General features: G+C 39.4%; 2 protein-coding genes across 3 annotated transcripts in view; one reads left to right on the top strand and one right to left on the bottom strand.

Annotated features, from left to right (window-relative positions):
- Window positions 1-9,223, bottom strand: part of LOC106520355 (mediator of RNA polymerase II transcription subunit 13-like) — a 24,440-nt gene extending 15,217 nt beyond the window's left edge. The window contains exons 1-8 of the mRNA XM_014012387.1: window positions 8,348-9,223; window positions 6,202-6,436; window positions 4,319-4,487; window positions 1,545-1,690; window positions 1,237-1,434; window positions 647-841; window positions 421-577; window positions 215-322 (exon numbers count right to left, since the gene is read on the bottom strand). Of these exons, the coding sequence (XP_013867841.1) occupies window positions 215-322; window positions 421-577; window positions 647-841; window positions 1,237-1,434; window positions 1,545-1,690; window positions 4,319-4,487; window positions 6,202-6,436; window positions 8,348-8,413 (1,274 nt within the window). The 5' untranslated portion in view covers window positions 8,414-9,223. The remainder of the gene's footprint in view (window positions 1-214; window positions 323-420; window positions 578-646; window positions 842-1,236; window positions 1,435-1,544; window positions 1,691-4,318; window positions 4,488-6,201; window positions 6,437-8,347) is intronic.
- Window positions 9,224-9,650: 427 nt separating this feature from the next.
- c18h3orf33 (c18h3orf33 homolog (H. sapiens)) lies at window positions 9,651-14,133 on the top strand (the record flags this gene model as incomplete). Of its 2 annotated transcripts, none has more annotated exon segments than XM_014012394.1 (5): window positions 9,651-9,794; window positions 10,077-10,136; window positions 12,185-12,344; window positions 13,461-13,621; window positions 13,720-14,133. In XM_014012394.1, coding segments are annotated over 5 exon segments (783 nt in total), but the record flags the coding sequence as incomplete, so codon positions are not given.
- Between the last annotated feature and the right edge of the window lie 2,688 nt (window positions 14,134-16,821).

The raw sequence follows: 16,821 nt of genomic DNA, 5'->3' as shown, positions 1-16,821 counted from the left end.
TAAGTTTGCCTATATTGTTATTATGTCCATGTTAAGCTAAGTTTGCAGAARTTAACCAGTAAAATCTAAAGTCACAAAAGCACACCCCGCCCTCCCAAGGCCAACACTCTAAAAGAAACAAAGCTATGACTTTTAATTTGAAATTAAAACACGGTGRGAGATATTTATTCTTTCAAACAGAAATCACTGTGAACGTGTTTTCCTTTCAGGATACCTTGAACAACTGCAAGTTGGTCTGCAAGTTGATTCCACAAAATCCCAGAGTCCGGTGTTGCCTGACTCCTCATCACACGTTCCGTTTGTTAAGTTTGTTAACTTCCTTCTAGATGTCAAAGCAAAGTCACATTTCCTGTCAGCACGAGGATACAATTTTGCCAAAAAAATGCTGATTAAAAAAGTAAGAGGTATGAATAAACATACTTGTTCCCTGTACGGTTTATGTTATATTCCTGCCACACAGATTCCACCATCTGGCCGGCCAGCCTCCGGGGGATYTTCCCCCCATGGAGAGTGTTGTTCGAGTTGTAGCAATCAGACGCAGAGGACAGCTTTAGCCACCTGTGAGCGGGCTGATAGTCTGAAGAGGAGAAAACAAGAGCTTCAGCATCACAGAAGGCATCAGATTATCTCCAGCTCCAATTCTTACCAGTGTGAGCCTCTTCTGGTGACGTGGGAGGAGTCAGGGTGACAGAGGAGATGGCGGAGTCTCGGTGAGTCGCCTGGCCCTGCTGGGCGCCGCACTGGCTCCCCAGGGTATTGGCTGAGCCCTGAGGGACAACAGCAGGGAGGTCCGACAGCGGGAGAAGCACCAGGCAGGACGGGTAGACCATCCTGACKCCCGCTGAAACCAAGCACATTGGCAGATTAAAAAAAAACAAAAAAAGAAACAAGATGAGATTATGTGACAGTCACTCATCACTGCCCTTTTTAAAGTGCAAATAACTAAAGACTGTTGGTTCAGTAAATGACATTATTTAAACAGGCAAGCGAGGAAATCAATTAGGATTTCTCAGTTCTTTTTAAGACTTTCAGGCTTGATTGAAGCCACGCAGAAAAGCCTCTTAAGCAACTGGATTTACAGTCAAATAAAAACCAAAAACAAACAGAGCAATCAGCAGAGTTTACTAACATCTACTGCATAAMCCAGATTTTAAGATTACTTAAATTAACTTTAGGCATAACCGCTTGCATTCCAGTCACCCATCGCTGCATTATCGAACAATTATAAAGCCTTACCAACGAGGACTTCCACAGCTGCAAGGGAGTCGTCCTCCCAGTCTGCATCGTCCATCTTGTCCTCCTGGACCTCCTTAGGATTGGGGCAAATGGGATAAAACTGCCTCCACTCCTCTATGAGCTTCTGAGTAGGGTGATCTGACATCTTAAAAGCTTGGCCGGTGAGAGTCCCGTTCAAGCCGTAGGGGCTCAGGATAACTGCGGGGCAGACGAGTCGCAGTGCATGTTAAAATACATGCACCAGCAGAAACTTAAACAAATAAAATAAAAAAATCCTCGCCAACATCCTAAAACGCCTGTGATCCTACCCTGCAGGGGGCTGGAGCTCTGCTGCGCCAGGCTGAGGTGCTCCTCGCCGAGTCTCTGGAGAGGCTGGTGTTGGGCGATCTCCACGCTCGTGCACACGTTGCTGTCCCCGTGAACGAAGAAGGTGAACGCGCATGATAGGTGCTCGCTGCGAACGAAGGGGTAAAAAAAGAGGCATTGCAAAATTTAACAACAAAACAGCCAGAAAGTCTAATATTTATATTACCAAAATAAGCTACTTTTGAATCCTTCCTAATAAAAAATTTTAAGTTTGTTTCACAAATCAGAGTGGGATACCGAGATGCAGCGTGATACGTTTGTTTGTTCTGATTGTTTTAGTTGATCTGTTCTGCTGTGGTCCCTGTGTGCTGTATTGTGCTGAGTCAATCATAGGACAGCAGAACATCACATCGTATTCAAACAATAAACATTGTGTTTATGGTTCTTTCCATGTTCAATTAATATAGTTTGACTGTCTGAATTTATTACACTTTTTGTCTTATATGTTGCCCACTGTAGGACATCTGCATACAGTGCAGGTAATTTGACATGAAATTACAAAAAATGTTTCGAAGTAAATATAACAGCCAGCTGTAAATGCTCTGTCAGAACTGACCGCCTGCAATCCAGTCACTCTAAACAGATATAAAGTGCCAGATGTGACCAGGGCCAGTTTAAATCCATCACTTGACTGGAAGTATTCAACACAATAACCTTACAACAGTCTGAATTATTAATCAGTCCTGCTTGCTGTTGCACAGATGCATTCAGAAAAAATAGTCAGATATAATAGTTTGAAGTTAACCCTAAAATGTTACAATATTCCTCTTTATTTTCAAAAGCCATGTGTGGAGATCCAGGCAGCTAAAAGCACTAAAATAGTATTTGTTGACATGGCTGCTGTAAAACCACAGTGCCCGCTCAGCATTTTCCAAAGACTGCTGTGTTTACCAGCGAGACGGCAGGCAGGCGACAGCWAGCCTACCACACACACACTTCTGTTAAAAAGGTGCCGCTGCTGTCTGTGCGTGTGTGTGTAGGTGTCAGCGCACGTTAGGTGTGTTTATACTGAGATCTAATAGAAAAAAAAAACACAATATGAACACAAGTGAGCAATAAATCACTCACTTATGCACAACAGCTGCTAAAACTCCATGAAATCAACGAGAAAGTAGCCAGATGGAGCCGAACGACAAACGAACACGGCCAAAAGACACGGAGGCTCAAATTAGCTCGTCGGGAAACTCGAGGGCTCCCCCGGCCCTTTCTTTCAAGAGCTAACATTAAATCTGTGTTAGCAACCTCAAGATCAAATAATGAGAGAATACGGCAGCGGAGAGACCAGATTTAGATCGAACTAGAAATCTGCTGGTTAACCTCAAGYGTTTATTTCTTTAAACAACAAAAACACAAAGCAGCCTTGATTTGCAGATGGGAAAAGAACTGTGGACTTTAAAACGACTTTCTAAGCCGAGGCGGTAAATATGCAACAAAACTAATTCTAAGATTTTACAACGATTTCATAAAACCCAGTGTCAACATCACTGACAAATGATTTAATTGGGTAACTAATTTCAGAAATAAAACGTTCTAATAGTGCRTTGGTAAGCTTGAACAAATTAAACAGACTTAATTATGTAATTTTACAACTACAGGGTGGCAGTTCCAYTTTCTGTCATCAACTGCATCATTAAAAAGGAAGCTGACATCATGATAACAGGCATCATTATCTAAAATTAGCCCAAGCAAGTGCTTTCATAATCAGCCTGTATATTGATATGAAGRATTGGACCCAAAGGGCAGCCCTGGGTTTGTGGAGCCAATATGTGATGTGAAATTAAGATGYGAGTGTGACTGACGCTGCTTTTATAACCAGATTCAAATCAGCACAGGCTTTGTGACAAGACTGCATCCTAAAGATGAATAACCACCAAATAACCATGACTGAGTTACTGATGAGGAAAACATAGGTACTGAAGAATTATTATTGTGATTTTCTAACAGTTTGACGAGTGCCCATGAGTGCTTAGTTTGTTGTGAACTGCCTGGCTGAACGCTCCTGTCAAAGGTTATGATACGTTTTGTGAATATAAACACCTTCAAGAATAAAATCCACATCACAGAGAGCGGAAGAGTGAAGTCAAATGTCTTACAATGAAAAAACAAAATGCAAAAGGGTAGCAGGCATGTAAATAAAAGACAATAATTTTGTGATCTTGAATAAGACTTCAGGAAATAGTGGTGTCAAAAATAAACAAATAAATGAAACTGTTCCAGGCAGCTCTTAAATGTTAAAAACACAAAAAGGCAGWTTGAGATAAATTTGGCTCATCAAACCACAAACTATGACCCTTCTCTAAAACAATTTTTCACATTCATTCAATATGCTTTTCATGTTATAGAAAAATAAACTACCAGAACATGCCTTACACATACACGTGCCTTTTTGACAAAGGTGCAAGGGCCTTTCACTGGTACTCTCAACTACCTGCAACTATTCTGACTTGTAAACTTTTTGAACTCTTCCTTCTGTAGCAGATATATTCTTCTAAACATTTACACGACCGAGAATCATTAACGGCAGCTCAACACTGGCACATGCACCAAGTCAAAAATAAAATCCTCTCTGTTCTGGAAATGTTTCCTTCAAATGTGGAACATCATGATGTCATGACACACAAAAACCTTTGACCTAAACTGAACTCGTCATATAATATAAACAGCCCGTGTTTGACTTATAGACGTTTCAGTTTTCTGTTTAGTAAACAGAACGTACCTTTTATTGATGGTCTTCTCCTCCTTCTGATATGGCTTAACGAACCATTTGCCGATGCGAACAAAGCCGCGGTTCATGAGACAGCGCTCCAGCAGGTTGTGGATGGCTTTGAAGAGGAGCGTCCGACACTCGTAAGACAGGCCGCTGTCCCACTCGCCATCCTCCTCACCTGAAAAGAGAAACGTGCACGAAACTGTGACAAACTTCACTTTCGTTGTAAAGCCCTTTGCCTCACGTTAAAGGCCTAATGTGGCGTGCTAGTTATTCTTTAATTATTTCAGAACTTAATTTGGTTTGCAAACAACTGAACGACACAATTTCCAGTCCAATTTGAATTTATGAAAACATTYGCTATCAGCATTCATGTAGTTTATGCTAACATAACGGAATGGTCGATAATTAAAAGACTGCAGTAAGTGAGAGACACCCTAAATATATTTTAAAYCCATTTATATGAAAGTAGGCACAAACATTATTCCAAATGTGAAGACCGTGTCAGATAGCTCAGATGCACAACAGCTTGGACTAATATAGTCATGTGAGTTTGAGCCTCAGTGACTGAGAGCCAGTGGATTCCACGAGGCTTTAAAGACCATAAACCAGCTGTACTTTCATAACTTTGCACTATTAGAAATGCATTCAATTCTCAGCCGCAGCTCAGAACGATAAATCTGACAGTGAAACACCAAACATGTTTTAACAGGAACGTTACCACAAATTGGACTCGGTTTCCTGCAGCTCTCCATCAGAACAGCACCTTTACAGAGAGTCTTATCGGTATCAACAATTAAAACTACTCTTTTTTCTGATTTAAAGGCACACAATCTTGAAAAGACGTAAGGCTGCGAAATAAATCCAGTCGCTTTAAAAACTTTCATTTTTAACAGTGTGAAAAACAGCTTAAAATAAACGGATAAATAAAATCAGCTCTTCTTCTTCCGTCACTCAAACCCAAGCTGTTCTCCGCAGTTATGAYGGTAACGCAAACGTTTAGTTTCCCTGGAGATGCCTGCAAGTACGAGCTTTACTAACCGACAACAAGTTTGATTAATGGCACAGCCCAGAGGGCCCTGAAACAATGCCAAGGAGAAATGATCTTGTCACCTCAGAGATATGAAAACGGCGTGGCCACGTGGTGTTAAAACAGGAAGCGACGGCGGCGCTGCGACGTTTAAAGAGACATTTATTGGAACTAATTGACGAAGAATGAACCTGTTGCAGCAGCAGCAGMAGCACGCGGAGGAATGTTTTTCTCCTCTGCGACGAGGAATTGTATGTCAGGAAATGAAAGGAAGGTGACGTCGGTTTAGATCTAAATTAAAAACATCCAGCTTAAACTAGAAGCAGCAAGTGGTTCGCTAAAGTTGCATTTTCCTTTTAGTTTAATTAAGTCAATTTTAAGAGGATTTTCAGGAGCGGCAGAAAAAGGTGTTAATATTTTTGTGTTACACTTCAAAGTTGCTTGTTTATGTTACCTAAAATAAATAATGCACATTTACAACCTGCCAAATCCTAATTTTGCTTTAGTTGTTAGTCGACTTTAATATACACTGCTCAAAAAAATAAAGGGAACACTTAAACAACGCACGCTAACTCCCGATCTTAATCAATGAAATATTCGCATTGAGTACTTTGTTCTGTACAGAGTTGAATGTGCTTCACAAAAGTTTGATTTACTTGGACTTAGCGTGCGTTGTTTAAGTGTTCCCTTTATTTTTTTGAGCAGTGTASTTTGAAGAAAACTAGATTTATCTTAAGTTCTGTCTGAATTTTATGTAGCAAAAAAAAAAAAAACATTTAAATCACTATTTGCCTATTTAAAAAGGGGATATTGTGAAGTTCACAAATCCTGCACAAAACATGCAAATGATGCATTCACTCACTCGAGAGCTCATTGTGGATAAGCTCCGCGAAGCTGGGGTCATCCCCCCACCAGAAAAGCCACAGCTCCCTGCGACCCCGGGTCTGGTGCCTTCTCCACACGCTCAGCACATCTGCCGCCAGGCACCGGCTGAAGCTACACAGGATGGGGTCCTCCTCAGTCACCGGGAACAGGATGGGCGAAGAGGTGGGTCCTTGCCACACAAAACGCCGCCATTTTATTCCAGTCAGATCAGCCTAGAAGAAGAACAACAACAATTAGGAAATTGAACGCACAAGGCAATCAGCAGATGCCGACTCATGTATTCATCAATAATAATGCTCTTCGTGTCTTACAGAAAATCACTGTAATTAATAAAAATAACAGATGAAGAGGAGGCAGGTTGTGTTACTCTTTATACCAGGGTTCCCACACAGCTTTCTTTTTTATTTGCACTTTTATAATATTTGTGACTCATCTTTCCAGATTCACACAGAAATAAACAGGTTATAGATAATAACTCTGTAAAAAAATAAAATAAAAATAAAGGGCCACCTATTTTCCAAATGATTTCACGGTCATAATCAAGTTCAAGTTCTGTMAGTAGAACATGAGTCTAATCTGATCCGAACACTATAGAGAAAGCTGTGTATGCTTTGGGGCTACGCCAACTCCTGACTGTGGAGTTGTATATGCAACATGTTATAGAAATTCCCTGATTGTATTTAATTAACACACTTTTTTCTTTTTAAAAGCTTAACAAGTTTCACTAAGCGCTGCACAACGTGGCCATGCAAGGCGCTAGAACTGGAAGTAACCTGAGCTTCGTCCAAGAACATGTCAACATGTGAAAGAAGAGGCAGCACGTCTGAACTGCTAAACTTGTCATTAATGATCCATCACTCAGGTGATGGATCATGTTGTTTAAGATTTGTAGATTTTTTTTTAAATTAGTTTTTCCTCAATTCTTGAAACTGTTCAAGCATCAAGTCTCCACAGGAACCCTGGCATACATCTGTCACCACAAACTCACCTTAAAACATACCTTTAAAAGGAGTATTTTCACTTAAAAAAAGATCTGAGTTTAAAAGTTGTTTAATTGAAGGAATTCAAGACAGCAGCTGGTTATACTTCCTATTTTTACGTTTGTAGATAACAGAGTCAACTAAATTTGAGAAGAAAAACAAAGTGTGCCTGTTAGCTAACACTGAATATTCCTTCAACAGCAGCAGTGTAAACACTGGATTTTGCCATACCCACTAACATTTTTAAGTTGTTATGCATCATGTGTTTTCTGTKTTATGAGAGTTGTTTGGATGGCAATTTAAAACTGAGTTCCAGCACAAAAACAGACTTTCCTACAGTTAAATATCTCCCCTTTTGCAGCTGGGATGCAACACATTTATTTTACTTTTAAGCATTTATTGTAAATATTTGTAACATGGTATACGATCCAGTTGTTAAAATGTATCCTTCAATTTGACTATTTGTGTCTTTATTTTGCCAAATAATGTGAAAATTGTACTTCCAGGTTCTGCAGTTGTAAACTACAATCAAACTAACTGTGGTCTAAGAATACATACTAATACCACAGTATTTATTGTATTTTTGATTTACCATTTTGTAATGTTTTTAATAAACAGACTAAAAAGGTGGTTATTTCCACAGTTTAAGTAAAATTACTGTGAAAATAAATGCTTGTTTGAGCTATTTACTTCTAGAAATTTAGACTTAATATTCTGTACAAGTCAGGTAACACAAATGCTATAAACCACTAAGAACTAATTCCACGCTTTAATATTGCATAAAAACCTGAGCTTCACATTTTCTTTATCAAATCCGAACAGAACCACCTTATTTTAGAAAAGAACAGGGTGTGTTTTAAACAATTAGCCTATTATAAACACGCAGCTAACACTGAACTATAACAATTTGCAGAGTGTAGCAACAAAATCACGCCATCGTCATAAAATAAATGTCCTGTTTTAAAGTTGCCACGCTGCATTGGTGTTTTTCTCTGTTACGAAAGTTGGCTAAATGACAATTTAAGAGTTGCAGGCCCGATGCCTACACGCCAGTCTGCAACTGACGTTACAAAGCTTGTTGCCTTATGAGCCAAAATGGCTTTCTGGCCTCTCAGTACCACGGCTAATGCTAGCTAGTCTTACCAGGCAGAAGATGTTGGAGTGGCAATCCTCCAAACTGGCCCCGTTTGGTACAAAGCACGAACTCATCCTTTCACAGCTCGTTGGTAACGTTAAAGTCCATCGTCTCAATCGCCTTTGAGGCTATAACTGATAGGTGTAACTTGCCAGCGAAGCGACGTTCACTTGTAATTAAGTCAGCCAACTTCTAGCCGGCGCTAGCCACCGATAGCCTGGTGGCTAAGCTAACGTTAGACAGGCAGGCAGAGAGCGTCAACTGTAGGCTTCCAGCTATTCGATTCATCAATCCTATTTGAAAATGTATTGTCTGATCTGGTTAGCCGCAAGGCTGCGGCCACATCACCTAAAGATCAAACTGTCAAAAATACCATAACCCGAAAAGAGTACGGAGTTCAATCCAACGCCGGAGGTGAGAAAAACGAGCTCGGAAACTAAAAAAACTTCATCACAAAAGCTTAGTCCCTGGTGTGCTAATGCTAATGTCAGCTAGCTGATCTGAAACAATTTCAAAGCAGAGGAACTCTCCCCTCCCCCTGAGCTCAGCTAGCCTGCCAGCTAAATAAAACAATCAGCTACACCGCCCTCCTTTCCCAATAAAACCCCCGCAGTGCTTCGTCATAATACAAGTGTTCTTAAAACGGAATAAAACGTCAAATCTCCGAGGCTACTTATCGGCTACTCTGTCTGGATCCATGGCTTCTGCAGATTTCCATTATTTCACTACATGGATTGAATTCTTTAATGGCGGCCAGGAGGACAACTCTGCCTCTCAGCTCCCATTGGCCAATTTGTGTTGATGGAGGCGTTATCCGGCTTCAAGAAGCTCCATGACTTCACAGTTTACAAGATGAGAGCTTTAGTGCATCTGTCACACGGTGGTCACTCCTTACATTAACATGTCTCACTGCGCGACCTCTGCCGCTGTCAGTGTGCAAAAATAATCCGAGTTGGCGGAAATGCAGCTGTTTGMGCGAACTGTGGGTTTCAATAAACGTAAACATTACTATTTTGTTGCGTAATTGTGCAAAAGTGAAGAGATCGTGGACAATGTGCAGACACTCTGAACGGCACGCTCGGTTTCATTGCACATGTGTACCCTCAGCTTTCGCTAATTCTAATTTAAATTAAGCGGAGTCGATTGCACATTATGTTCTTTAGCTCTTTTTTTTTTTTTTTTTTGTCAACTTGATGCTTTCGCTTCAGCGTCCAGGGGCGGGGCCAATAATCGCAAGCGCTTTATCCCATTTCCGAAGCCCCACCCTTGCATGGGCGGAGCTTCAGACGCGTTCCAGAAAATGTCAACAACATGCCGGAGTCTTCTAGAGAAATAGAAACCGAGCAGGAGGCAGTAGTTAGGGATAAACAGMATATAAAGCAGGAAAAGCAAGCGTCTCGTAACGTTGTGACTGTTTTATCTAAGTTCGCTGACGATAATTTGTCCCTCGTGCGGGTAGGAGTCTTCTTTGTTTGAAAGCAATACTGTAGCTGTATAAACCCGCACCTCATTCTTACACATGGTGGAAGTGGAGGAAAATGAAATGAAGGGTGAAAGGAAAGCCTCTTGGCTGTTCGTCTGCAGCACATGGTGTYTAATGGTTCACAATCCTGCACAGATATCTCATAACCAGTTAGCAGCCWGTAGGGCTCTTGTGTTACTGTCATTATAGGAAGAACAGCTGGGTGTAAGATTTCACTCTCATCCTGTCATCTACCTTTCTCCTCTTTCATACAGAACATTAGCACTGGACTGGCTGTTGCTGGTGTGATTGTGATCGCAAGGAGCATCAGATTGGTAAGAATGATCACAAATAACCCTCACTTTCACATAAGGATGGTAACACTTAGCTATGTGTTGTGGGTGACTGTCAGCTTCAACCACATTATTTCTGAACCAAAATGGGTCATAATGAAATTGTTTTTAAGTTACTAATGTTTTTGAATACTTTATCTCAAATGCTTCAAAAATGATTTGTACTTTGTTGAAATATAGATTAATCACCTGGAGTGTGCCTGTATGAAAACTTCATTTATATTAGTCCAAAATGATGTCGTTATATTTAAAAAAGAGGAACATGACGTTTCATAATGATGACTTAAGGGATTTCCCAGCACTTTTACAAAGAATAAATGGTTAGTTTTAAAGGAAGTTATAAGTGTTACAAAACAAAAGATTATTTCTAAAAACGCACCGGTTGGAAAACTTTGATTTAAACAATTAAATGCTACTTCCACACCAAATTTTACCTTATTGTCGGTAAGACTGGATGATGCATCAATATGATTTTTTTTAAGGTCAGTTGGCTGTGGTGGCCATCTTGAATTGGACTGACTAAAAGTTACTCAATTGTAGATAATTCAGTTAGCAACAATATATTTAGCAAATGGTACAGACAAATAATCGAACACACATATACACACAGACATGAGTAAAAGCACTGTTGTTCCATCTAGACCAGTGTTTCCCAAAGTTGGGGTCGGGACCCAAAGTGGGATCCCGAAACATCAAGGTGGGGTCCTGAAAAGGTTTTCAGAATTAATTACATTTTTGCCTTAGTTGTTACAAAGGAGTGAGGTTAGTGTATTTACAATGGATTCATGTAGTATAAAAATATTGTTACTATGCCCATGTTTAGTTAACCTGATACAAATGTTTATCGTCCAAAAATAGTTGGGGGAACAGGTCTCTGCTACTGTTATTTTGTGGTTCAAAAAGCTGAAAAGTTTGGGAACCATTGAACTTTGGTTCCCAAAGTTGGGCTTGGGACCCAATTATGGGTCATGAAGCACCTTGGATAATCTCCAGAAATCAATTTAAAGGGTAATAAAATAATTGGTAATGTAATATTTTCCCTATAACTATTACAAAAACACACAAAAAATTATAAATAAGTATTTGTATTTGTGTACAAACTGTTTAGGTTGTCAAAAAGCCTGTGTTTTTAGGGTTATTAACAAAGTTCGTCTACTCAGACCAGTAATATTTGGGGTCACAAGTTTTTGCCATGGATATTTTTTGGGTCATAAGATGAAAAGTTTGGGAACTACTGATCTAGACCACACTTAAGGCCCGCAGGTGACTCCCGTCTGGCCCGCCAGGAGATGTACCCCCCCACCCCCACACCAAAAAAAAAAATACATTAAAAAACATATATACACACTTCATTTTTACTCAGTATGAAACTTGTGTCTTATTTCAATTGTAAACTTTAAATTTATGATTAATTCAACAAAATAAATCTAAAAGGTAAAAGATAACATTTGTCCAGCCCCTGAGCTGTTGGCTTTAAGTAAATGAGCAATTTAGTTGRATAGARCAGTATTAATGTCTGAAATAAGCTTCTTTAAATTCAGCATCAACCWTTAASTAAATCTGCTATAATGCATGTTGATCATCCATGGGAATTCCCTGTCAGAAAGTGGGAGAGTTCAGAATTTAAGATGGCAGCTATTCACTAGAAACTCATCAGTAATTAAAACTTTATTAGTTTTACTTTTAATAATATTTCTGTATTATTTATTTCAGATTTAGTCAGTGGCACACTTAGTTCTCATCAGTGTTTAAAAGAGGACTTGTTAAGACTCTGTTGAGTCAAAGTTAAACATGAAATGTCAAAGTTCATTACAACTGGCCCTTAAGGGCCACCATAACACTCATGTGGCCCTCTGTGAAAATGAGTTTGACACCCCTGATCTAAACCATTGGCGACAAGCTATTAGAAAAATTGAAAGCAACCACTAACTTTGAAAAACGATGATCCAAATCTTACAGTACATTATAAAGTAAAAGTAAACAATTCATTTTCACATATTTGATCGAGATAAATATTTTTGTTCCTCCAGATCACAAAATTCCACTCTGTGCATGAGATTCCGTCTCGTTTCATTGAGAGGAACGTCAGCCTTCGTGGGAAAGTTCATTCCATCACAGAGGAGGCAATTCAAGTGGAGCATGTTCCAATTTATCTGCCTGTTTTCTCTCCATTACTGTCAAAGCACAAAGGTAATATGTGTGTGTGTTTAGGAGCTCTATAGGTAACAACATGACGGCATCCTTCACAGAATGTTTGACATTTTTGTAACATTATCACAGCAGTGGATTTTCTGGAATTTGACTGAGAACTCGTGTAAGACATGAAACAAGCACAAAGAAAGTTAACAAGTGTACACCAAGAGAAATTTAATATATTTACACAAACTCAAATATCTATACCAAGACTATAATTTGCAGGAGTTTACAGATTATGTGGGTATTAACATAATATGGACATCTATACAGCAGTGCAAATAAACATATTATTTGTGAAATTTCTGAAGTTCATTTCAGGTTTGGATTAAATTTTAACTAGAATGTGAGGTGTCTGCTGTGGTTGAGGAGTGCTACAGCTCTGGAGAAGAACCTGTTATCGTGCCCTGTTGTACTGTTTTTTTATGGTCCCATCTTACTGTATAGTTTCCTAATTTCACAATTTGTGTAACTTTGTTCTGTTTATTTCAATTTTATGAATTGATTAGAAACATGTTGAACTAAATCCTGAGGGTAATAGCTTCACAGTTGAGGCATACTTTTTAAGACTATCAATGTCAATGCCAATTTTATCAATAAAGCACTTTTAAAAACAGCTAAAAGCTGCACTAACGTGCTGTACAGCAATCCACAAATATAAAAAAAACACAATAATTGCTAAAAATACATAATAAATTACAACCAACAATAGTAAGAACAGATAAATTACAATGCCAGGCCTTACTTTAATTAAATTACATTTAATAAAAGTGAGTCTTAAGAAGCACTTTGAAGTTTTCCAAGCTGTGAGCAGATCTAATGTGAAAAGGCAAGTTAGATTATCAAGAGATAATCAAATTATTAAATAATTTAATTCAAATTTTAATAGCCAGGTTTCAAAAGGTAATGTAAGTTCTTTCCACTTAATTTTGATAATTTGATATATATTTTATTTATCTTAACGATTTAGTCATAAAAATGACAACTTTAAGCTTTAATTTATAAACACCATAAATAAGTTTTGTTCTGCAGTTGGAGGAAAAATGTCACAGATCAGCTCAAAGTGACGACTTACTGTAAAAATAAATGCACTTTTTATGTGTTCTTTTTCAGATGGGTGCACATCTTTGTTGCTGGTGCGTCTCGCAGGAGTCGAGCTGACATCAGAGGGGAAGTTATGGCTGCAGAAGAACCTGACACCGGCCCAGACCGTGTGGCTGAAACTTATCAGCCGAGAGGACGACGCACTGAACTGTTTGGTGTCCCAGAGTAAGGTGAGGACCTCTAACTACCACGAGTAATGGTCCCTCTCTGCTCAAATGTAACAAAAAATAGTTTTTCATCTCCCARTCTGCTCTCATGTCTCCAGCAGAGGTCAGTATGGTCCTTATCCACCAATGAAGAGCTCCTCAGACTGGGCCTGGCACGCACTGYGCCCGTCGCAGGAGTCTCGCCTGCCTCCCGTCTCTACTGGCGCCTTCACAGACGACTCCACAGGGCAGAGGTGAAAGCAGAGAAGAAAGGTCGAGGTCTGTGGAAGAAGGAGAGTCTGTGGGAGAGGACGTCCAAGGCTCTTAGAGACAACTCTTTTATCAGACTGATGAGGAGGATCTTCAGACGGACTGAGTGACTCATTAATCCAAGTCGGACTGTTTACTGTTGGGAGCTCAGACAGTCCTCATGTAAGGACGTTGATTTGAGTCTGTTCATGTTACAATGACTCTGACAGAACTGAAGTAAGCTTAGAAGTTACAAAAGTATAAAAATAAAAAAAAACATCACTTTGCACTGTGTTAACTGTTCTGCTTGGGCTATGAACACAGTTTAATGTCCCCATCCTGCAGGAAGTGAGTTAATTTTTCCATTAAATTTCCATTACACCTGTTTTCAAAAGTTTATTTGTTTTCTATTTACAAGCCTTATGGAAAACCTAAAATGATTACAAGTGTTAAAAAGTCTGATTTGGAGCCTATATAAAGCCTCCTGACATAGGACTTTGAAGACAACCGGACATCCTACTAACTACAAGACTAACGAGGGATCTGATCAAAATGGAGAGAATGGGAGGTGTCCGCTGTTGCTCTGGAAACACCAAATGTGAAACACAAAGGGATCTAAAGGCTAAATACTTATTGGTTCCTCTCACCCCATGAGAGTCTTAAATGCGCTGGGTGGTGGTGGTGGGGGGGGTCTTTAAGTACTCTTAAGAGCAGGTCCTTTGAGGTATTATGTGACCCGGGCTTTAGAGTATTTAAGCAATAAAACAGAAAGTGGAACCAACCTCAGTAAAGACAACACTATATTTTCACAATAGCTTTCAATAAAAACTAGATACATTTGCATTCCCTGTGTGTAAAAGCTATGTAAATGTTTACTGCTTAATAAGGTTGCAGAAATACTCGTCATCGCTAGTTGAGTTTGAGCAGCTGAAAACATGCAGAAGTTGAACATTAACTGAATATTCAATGTTTAACATTTTTGAAKAAAAGGAACAAGTGTCAGAAGAAAYTGWAGCCTAGAAGACATAAAAAATCATAATAGTATGCATAACACACCAAAGGACAACATAAAAAGACTAAAATTAAATACAGATGCACGAGGAGCCTTTAAAAGACAAGAGAAAGACAGAGCACCGAAGACTTTCTGCTTCTGTAGAAATCTGTTTTATCTCCAAATCCACTGACTCACGAACCTTTCTGTGTTTCACATGGTTGTGATGGAGCTCTTGCTTCAAATTGACTCTGAAAGTTGTTTATGTACATTCAAAGGTTACGTTTTAAAAATTACATTCAAATCTGTCCAGTAAGTGATAAAATATTTTACTAACAGACAAAATGTGCTGACGTCAGCTGTTATTGCCAAGGTATTAGAAAATGGTCTCACATGGGATTGTGCTCAGCTACACCAAATTTGGGCATATTTCCAGTTTTGTAGCTTTGGTGGCCATCTTGAATTTTGATCTGGCATCATGTGTTTGTAATTAGCAACAGCCGCACCAAATTTGAGTTTAAAATGTCTAAAACAACTGATTCGTAGCCATTTTTTGGTGTAACTATGGTGGCCATCTCGAAATTTTTGATTTGCGGTCAGCACATGTTGATTTATTCTCAGCTACTACCACCTCAACTTTGAGCTTATTGTATCCAAAAAAATGACTGAGATGCTGCCATTTTTGTGTTAGCTCTGAATGCCRAATCAGCATTTACACCAACAAAAGAAGAAATATTTTTAGCTGCTCTTTTATTCTAGACACCTGCTTCRAAGTCCRTCGTTTTACAGTTTTATTTTCTTGKTGAAGTGAAAAGGCTCCATGCCAAACATGAGGTTGTTTTTCTGCCTCTTTCTGCTGGTTGTTATCAGGGCTGAGAAGAAGAAGAAGGAGGGTCAGAGATGTGCCCTGTGGGGTGCAGGGCGTCTCGGTGTAGTGAGAGCTGAAGCAGACAGTCGATCCATTGGGCACAAGGAGATTAGTGCAGAGGGGAGGAGGGTCACGGGCGTAGCAGGGGATTTTTGGGTCCCCGAACACAAAGGCGGGAGAGAGGAGGAGTCACCGAGGACAAGGGGGGAGAGTGAGGGCGAGGAGGGGAGGAAAAGTGGGAGGTGGGGGAGTTGATGAATCAGCTTGTCTTCTCTTTTGTTGTGCAAATGTCACCAGCCGACTGTTGCTGCCAGAGAGGCCGCTGATTGGTGGGCTGGTTTAAATTGTAAGGTGCATTTGAGGCTGATGGCTGTTGGTGCTGGACTTTGAACTGTCACTGAAGGAGGAGTGGGAGGGAAACCACGGCTGAGACAAACCAGAGGGAAGTGGAGGAAAACTTCTGAAGACAGCACAGACTTCTGGCAGGAATATCACAATATTCCTGCTGGAATAACAATGTAATGCTAAATTAACTGGRAACTAAAGAGTTATAAAGTATTTGCATGAAGAGCCGTGACACTTTTCATATTTCATGTTGTCCACCGTTGTCCCTGACCCACTCTGACTAGCTTGTTTATATTGAATCCATATTTAAATAAATATTTCCGAACCATACATGTCACGTTGTGCAGATTGTTTGTAATTTAAACAGATTTTTCCTCGTGTGAATAATACAGATTTTTTTTTGCAAAAATTACAGATTTTTGTGGCTCATTATAATGTAATGATCCGTAATGATCCGAAGAGGTTGACATAAATGCCAAAATGAAGTCATTCAAAACGCTATCTACAGCAGGTTAGATATTGTCTGTTTATAATCTTTTCACAGAATCTCAAAAAGATCTGAACTATCCGCTTAATACTGTTTAATGATTTATTTACTGGAAAAGCATGTTGGAGCATCATGAACCATCATGGATTTAAAAACTACCAGACCCTGAAAAGTGTTAGAAATAAATCTGTGATGCTGTTTGTATAATTTTAAAAATAAAAAAGTATTTTATGTTATCTATCTATCTATCTATCTATCTATCTATCTATCTATCTATCTATCTA

This window comes from Austrofundulus limnaeus, unplaced genomic scaffold (assembly GCF_001266775.1).
Source record: "Austrofundulus limnaeus strain Quisiro unplaced genomic scaffold, Austrofundulus_limnaeus-1.0 Scaffold91, whole genome shotgun sequence".
NCBI classification, from domain to species: Eukaryota; Metazoa; Chordata; class Actinopteri; order Cyprinodontiformes; family Rivulidae; genus Austrofundulus; species Austrofundulus limnaeus.
The sequence above is the reverse complement of the archived record's forward strand: the minus strand, read 5'-3'. Positions and strand labels throughout refer to the sequence as shown.